This window comes from Myotis brandtii, unplaced genomic scaffold, assembly GCF_000412655.1.
Source record: "Myotis brandtii unplaced genomic scaffold, ASM41265v1 scaffold147, whole genome shotgun sequence".
NCBI lineage: Eukaryota > Metazoa > Chordata > Mammalia > Chiroptera > Vespertilionidae > Myotis > Myotis brandtii.
Window position 1 is genome coordinate 784,938 of NW_005355292.1, and position 6,302 is coordinate 791,239.

At 57.7% G+C, this 6,302-nt stretch overlaps 1 protein-coding gene across 1 annotated transcript in view; it reads left to right on the plus strand.

Annotated features, from left to right (window-relative positions):
- Positions 1 to 3,882, plus strand: part of SIM2 (single-minded family bHLH transcription factor 2) — a 36,713-nt gene extending 32,831 nt beyond the window's left edge. The window contains 4 exon segments of the mRNA XM_005861304.2: positions 1,067 to 1,214; positions 2,483 to 2,651; positions 3,341 to 3,818; positions 3,821 to 3,882. Of these exon segments, the coding sequence (XP_005861366.1) occupies positions 1,067 to 1,214; positions 2,483 to 2,651; positions 3,341 to 3,818; positions 3,821 to 3,867 (842 nt within the window). The 3' untranslated portion in view covers positions 3,868 to 3,882.
- Positions 3,883 to 6,302: the final 2,420 nt, after the last annotated feature.

Consider the following 6,302-nt stretch of genomic DNA (forward strand, 5'->3'; position numbering starts at 1 on the left):
TGTGCCTGCCCAGGCTCCGGGAGCCAGTGCCCAGCAGCCTGGCGTTGGCTCTGTGCACAGAGGCGGCCACACGCCCGCCGCTCAGGCACTGCTACTCAAGCACAGGTCTTCCTACGTGAGCAACACGGGGACTAACTCCCGGGAAAGCTCGGGTTGATGGGAAGAAAACATATACGGCGACCGAGAAACAGTGTCACTGAATGCACAGGGGTTCTGGGCGCAGCAGTGGACAGCAGGTGGACACTTAGTTGAATCACGTAACTTACTATCTTGTTTAAATAACTACATCGCTCCCCCCTCCGCCCCATCCCCACCTGTTACGGGGTTGGGGTTATAACATACTAGTAATTGTGGCGTTTGGAAATGTGAAAGGCAGACCCAGTGTTGTCACTCTGCCAGGTGCAATGCTGACGGGGGCTCTTTGGTTCCCAGTGAACGCAGTGGCTTTAAATTCGAGTTCTCAGCAAGGGAGAGGAGAGAGCGCTCCTCCCATCCCTTGGAATCCTTGGCAAAAATCATGAGGGGGGGGGGAGAGGAGAGAGAGAAAGTGTGAGTGTATGTGTGAGAGAATGTGTGTGTGTGTGAGAGAGAGAGTGTGTGTGAGTGTGTGTGTGAGAGAGAGTGTGTGAGTGTGTGTGAGAGAGAGTGTGTGAGTGTGAGAGAGAGAGGGTGTGTGTGTGTGTGAGAGAGAGGGTGTGTGAGTGAGTGTGTGAGTGAGTGAGTGTGAGAGAGGGAGCGTGTGTGTGTGAGAGAGAGAGGGTGTGTGAGTGTGTGTGTGTGAGTGAGTGTGAGAGAGAGAGAGGTTGTGTGAGTGAGAGAGAGGGTGTGTGTGTGTGTGTGTGAGTGAGAGAGAGGGTGTGAGTGAGTGTGAGAGAGAGGGGGGGTGTAGGGTGTGTGTGCACAAGCTTGCACCCTCCAGCAGGGAGAGCCACCCTCTTTGTCAAGTTCCCGGAGGGCTCCTTGACCCCAGGCAGGTTCAGGGCCAGGGCTGTGGGTCACCCGGGGTCAGCGTCCCACAGGCAGGGCTGCTAACGGCCCCTCGGGGCCCTGTCGCCTCTGCTTGCAGTGCTGGTGAAGGGCCAGGTCACCACCAAGTACTACCGGCTGCTGTCCAAGCTGGGTGGCTGGGTGTGGGTGCAGAGCTACGCCACCGTCGTGCACAACAGCCGCTCGTCCCGGCCCCACTGCATCGTGAGTGTCAATTATGTCCTCACGTAAGTCAGACGTATTTGTTCCTCTCCTTGCTCTCTCTCCTCCCGTCCCTCATCGACCGCTCCCATCAGCACCGTCTCTCTCTCTCTTTCTGGAACTTTCATTTGTCTCCTGTTTTGTTTGCATTTGAACACTCTGGTGGATTGGGGAGGTCCTGACCATCTCAGTGCTCAGCACCGAGGGCCAGGTGCTTGGGGACCGGGGGCCCAGCTCCGGGCCGGGAGTGGGAGGGTCCGAGCCCAGGTGAGAGCAGGGGTGGGCAGAGGGAGGGCGGGCTGCTCCCCATCCTGAACAGGAGGGAAGGGGTGCAGGTCCCGGACCCGACATACATGCTGAACCTCCCCATGCCCGCATGGCTGGGTCCCGTGCCTGCCCCTGCCCCTGCCCCTGCCATTTGGGACGGGGATAGCTCCATTTTCCCCGTCCTCCTATATAGCCTATTGCGAATGATGGCAAAGATGTGGTCCCTTTTAAGCCCCAGGAGGTCAAGTTCAGTGACAAATACTTTTAAGACCATTAGGATGAGCAGGACCTAAGTCTACCTGGGACCATATATTACTCTCCACCCCCCGCCCCCCCCATGCTATGATATGTTCTCACCGGGCACCTAGCTCTAACCCGGGACCTGCTGGCCTTGTGCCCCCAGCGCGCTCTGAGCAGGGCCCTCGAGCTGCTCTGAGGCAATGAGATTCAGGCGCCGCGTTCTCTCACAGGACGATAGGGCGCTGGGGTTTGTTTTTGTTTATTTATTAGAAGCAGGGTGATTTTAGCAAAAGTGTAGGGACGAGAGCATTTTAGCCCCTAAACACTTTACGAGCAAATAGATGTGGCAGGGCCAGTAGTGTGGGCGGCCTCCCCTCCATGGGCACGAGGGCACTGAAGTGGCTCTTTACGGCAAAAAATGGGTCCCTGGACCCTCAAGGTTCCCACCCAGGCCTCCCTGGGGGCTCACGAGGCGGTGGGGCCACCGATGCTCGGAGACAGTGCCCACGGTCCCCAGGCCCTGTGTTTGGGGTCCCGTGGGATTGAAGAGAGCTGCACCCCCTTATTTCTGCCGAATAACACTGTCCACACTCAGCATTTCTGGGGGCGCCACACCCGGGCTGTGGGGTGGCTTTTATAACGAGGGGGCCTGTCCTTTTCTCCAATCCCGCCCACACCGGCCTCGCTGAAATGGCCCCTGGAGCCTTGAGGACGATCCCGCTGGGCGGTGCCGGGAGCCCTCCGCCCGTCCGGCCGGCCGGACACGCCTGCCCCTCTTGCCTCGCAGGGACATTGAGTACAAGGAGCTGCAGCTGTCCCTGGACCAGGTGTCCACGGCCAAGTCCCAGGACTCCTGGAGGACCGCCCTGTCTACCTCACAAGAAACTAGGAAGTTAGCCAAACCCAAAACCACCAAGATGAAGACGAAGCTGAGAACAAACCCTTACCCCCCGCAGGTAACACACGGGCGGGGTGGGCATTTTGGGGAACGGCCCACGCTCATGGCCTAGCGGGGTCTCCCTGCCCGGCAGCGTCCCAAAAAAGGACACAGGCCTGGTGTGCAGGCCTGGCCTGGTGGCCTGGTCAGGGCCCCCTGGGCAGGCGCAGAGTCCACGGAGAGGTGGGTCCCAGCCCCGGGGCACTGTCTGTTTTCACGGCACTTTAAAAAAACAACATTTTTTCTCCCTTTTTCTTTTTAAAATATATTTTTATTGATTTCAGAGAGGAAGGGAGAGGGAAGATAGAAACATCAGTGATGAGAGAGAATCATGGATCGGTTGCCTCCTGCACCTCCCACGCTGGGGATCAAGCCCACAAACTGGGCATGTGCCCTGACCGGGAATCGAACCGTGACGTCCTGGGTCATAGGTTGACACCCAACCACTGAGCCACACTGGCCGGCCCCTCTTTCTGTTTTTCCGTGGTTTGCGAGCTCTTAGAACTAGCAGGTGCCCTTGTGTGTGGTGCTGCCGGCTTGGGGAGAGGAGATGTTTGTACCTGGGGGAGGGTCACTGGGGTGCTGTCTGCTGGGCACCTGTCCCCAGTGGGACCTCACAGAGGTGGCCGGAGGGGTCCAGCCCTGGGAGGGGTTGGGCTCTGGGCTCGGGCCTCGGGAGGCCCCTTCACCGCGTCCTGTGCCACACAGCAGTTCAGCCCGTTCCCGATGGACAGACTGGAATGCGGCCAGCTGGCAAACTGGAGGGCCAGCCCCCCCACGGACGCCGCGGCCCCCCCGGAACAGCAGCTGCACCCCGAAGGCGGCGACCTCCTGTACACCCCGCCCTACAGCCTGCCCTTCTCCTACCGCTACGGACACTGCCCCCTAGACCCCCACGTCTTCAGCAGCAAAAAGCCCGTGCTGCCGGCCAAATTCGGGCCCCAAGGGTCCCCGTGCGAGGTGGCGCGCTTTTTCCTGAGCGCGCTGCCAGCCGGCGGCGAGTGCCAGTGGCACTATGCCAACCCCCTGGTGCCTGGCAGCTCATCTCCAGCTAAAAACCTCTCTGAGCCACCGGTGAACACTGCCCGGCACAGCCTGGTGCCAAACTACGAAGGTGGGTCCCGTGGGCGCGGGAGCGGGGGCGGGGCTGTGGACAGCGGTGGTGGCGGTGGGTGGCGGGTGGAGAAGGACCCTCACAGTTCCTGCACACTTCCCCTTTTTCCGCTTCTGAGTAGGGATCGCGGCGCTTTCCTGCTCTCAATGCCAGCACCTCCTGTGAGAGGCTAAAGCTGGGTGACTGGTCCGTGTGCTCAGAGGCACCAGTGACAGTATAAAGGGCGCAGGAACGCCACCCCCTGACATCCTGGCCTCTGCTCCCTCCCAGGGAGACAAGTGATTTTCAAAGGCAGCTTCCACGTCCTGAGAAGGGCTCAGCTTCACGCATTTTACTTTTAAAAAAATATATTTTTATTGATGTCAAAGGGGAAGGTAGAGGGAGAGAGAGATAGAAACATCAATGATGAGAGAGAATCATTGATAGGCTGCCTCCTGCATGCCCCACACTGGAGATTGAGCCCGCAACCCGGGCATGTGCCCTGACCGGGAATTGAACCGTGACCTCCTGGTTCATAGGTCGATGCCCAAACACTGAGCCACACCAGCCAGGCTGCACGTATTTCATAAATTCACTAGAGGCCCGATGCACGAAATTTGTGCAAGAGTAGGCCTCCCTTCTCCCGGCTGCCGGCACTGGCTTCCTGCTGGCACCTGGGACCTGGGCTGGCTTCCCTCCTCCCCAGCTTCGTCCAGAAGGATGTCCGGAAGGATGTCTGGTCTAATTAGGATATTACCCTTTTATTATTATAGATGCTCTGCTCCAGCCAAAAATGAATATAGGAGACTTGGTTTTCTTCCCATGCCAATTTTCAAAGTGCAGCAAACAGGGGTGGAAATTCAGGGCTCAGGGACAGAAATGTCACTCACCAACCCCTCCCCGACCAGGACTCAGTTTCTGTAACTGGGCTCCTAAGCCGTGGGACATGCTTACCCTGGGGCTCGGCACACAGTAGGTGCCTGTCCTGCACACACTAGTTACACAACAGAGAGACAGGAATGGTCGCTCAGCCAGCTCCTCCTGGTGGCCGACAAGCAGAAAAAGGTCCCCCGTGGAGGTGCCACCATTGCCCTGGGCCCAGCAGACTCCTGTTTGCTCGCTGGGCCCACCCCAGGCAGAAGGTAGGAGATGGGTTGAGGACTGGCTGCAGGAGGTATTTCCTTTTCACCCTGACCTGGCTACTGTGCAAAATGCAGGCCAAGGCGGTGCAAACGCCCTGCGGGGGCCACTGGACACAGAAAAGGATCCCGTGCTCAGAGAGGACGGCCCCTGGGGCTCCCTCCCCCACCATCCTCTCTCTGCATCCTCTCTCTGTTTTTTTTAAATGTTTCTTTATTGATTTTTAGAGAGAGAGGAAGGGAGAGGGAGAGAGAGATAGAAACATCAATGATGAGAAAGAATCATGGATCGGCTGCCTCCTGCGCACCCCATACTGGGGATCAAGCCAGCAACCTGGGCATGTACCCTGACTGGGAATCGAACTGTGACCTCCTGGTTCATAGGTCGATGCTCAACCACTGAGCTACGCTGGCCGGGCCCTACCGTCCCCTCTGGAGGCAGGTAGGGCTCGGTCCTCCTCCTGCTGCTCGGGCAGCTCTCGGCCTGTGCCCTGACCATCGTTCCAGGCTGCGAAGGGCCTGGGAGAACGCGAACCTCAGAGATGCCCAGGACGTGTTTTTCAGAAGTAACCGATTTAAGAAAAAACTCCCAGCCGCGGGGGCAGTGCAGCCCTGCCTGTGGTCTGGGCCTGTCCCAGGCTTCTCAGATGTGGATCCCCAGTACCAGCTGGGCCCTCAGATAACCAAGGGTTCTGGGGCCTCCAAGGAAAGACAGACAGAACCAAGGGCTTCGGCAGCAGCTGAAAATGTTGTCCACCTGAGTGACTGAAAGAATTGCTTCTCCTGTGTGCGTGGGCGTCGCCAGTGAGACAGCGGGGCTTGGGTTTTTAAATGGCTATTTTGAAAGTGAGAGGTTAATAACCACCTCATTTATCACGCACTTGGTGTAACATATGGCCTGGAGGTGCTAATTTGGGGCAATTTGTGGTCAACTTCCTGGTGTTTTCACATTAAAGAGAGACAAAGGTGGCCCTAAGGTAAAAGGCAGGAGGAGCCAGTTGGTGGCAAGCATCTGCTTAGGGGAGGTGGTTATTATTTTAATCATGACAGCCCTGAAGGGAGCAGGGAGATTTCACTCCTGTCCCCACTGAGGGATCAGCCAGAAAGGTGGGGCGACTGGGGCCCCTACCCCAGAGCCAACCTCCAGACCAGCGCTGTCCAGCCTGGTAGCCATCGGCCACAGTGAGGTGGGCTGTCTGTCCGCACTCAAACACAGGAACAAAAAATACTTTTATTTTTTTTAATTTTTTAAATCCTCACCCGGGGATAATTTTCCCATTGATTTTTAGAGATAGAGTGGAAGAGAGCGGGAAAGACAGAAACGTCACATGGATTGGTTGCCTCCTGCACGTGCCCTGACCAGGGCCCTGGCGGGGAGGAGCCTGTAATGGAGGGATGTGCCCTTGACCGGAATCGAACCCAGGACCTTTTGGTCCGC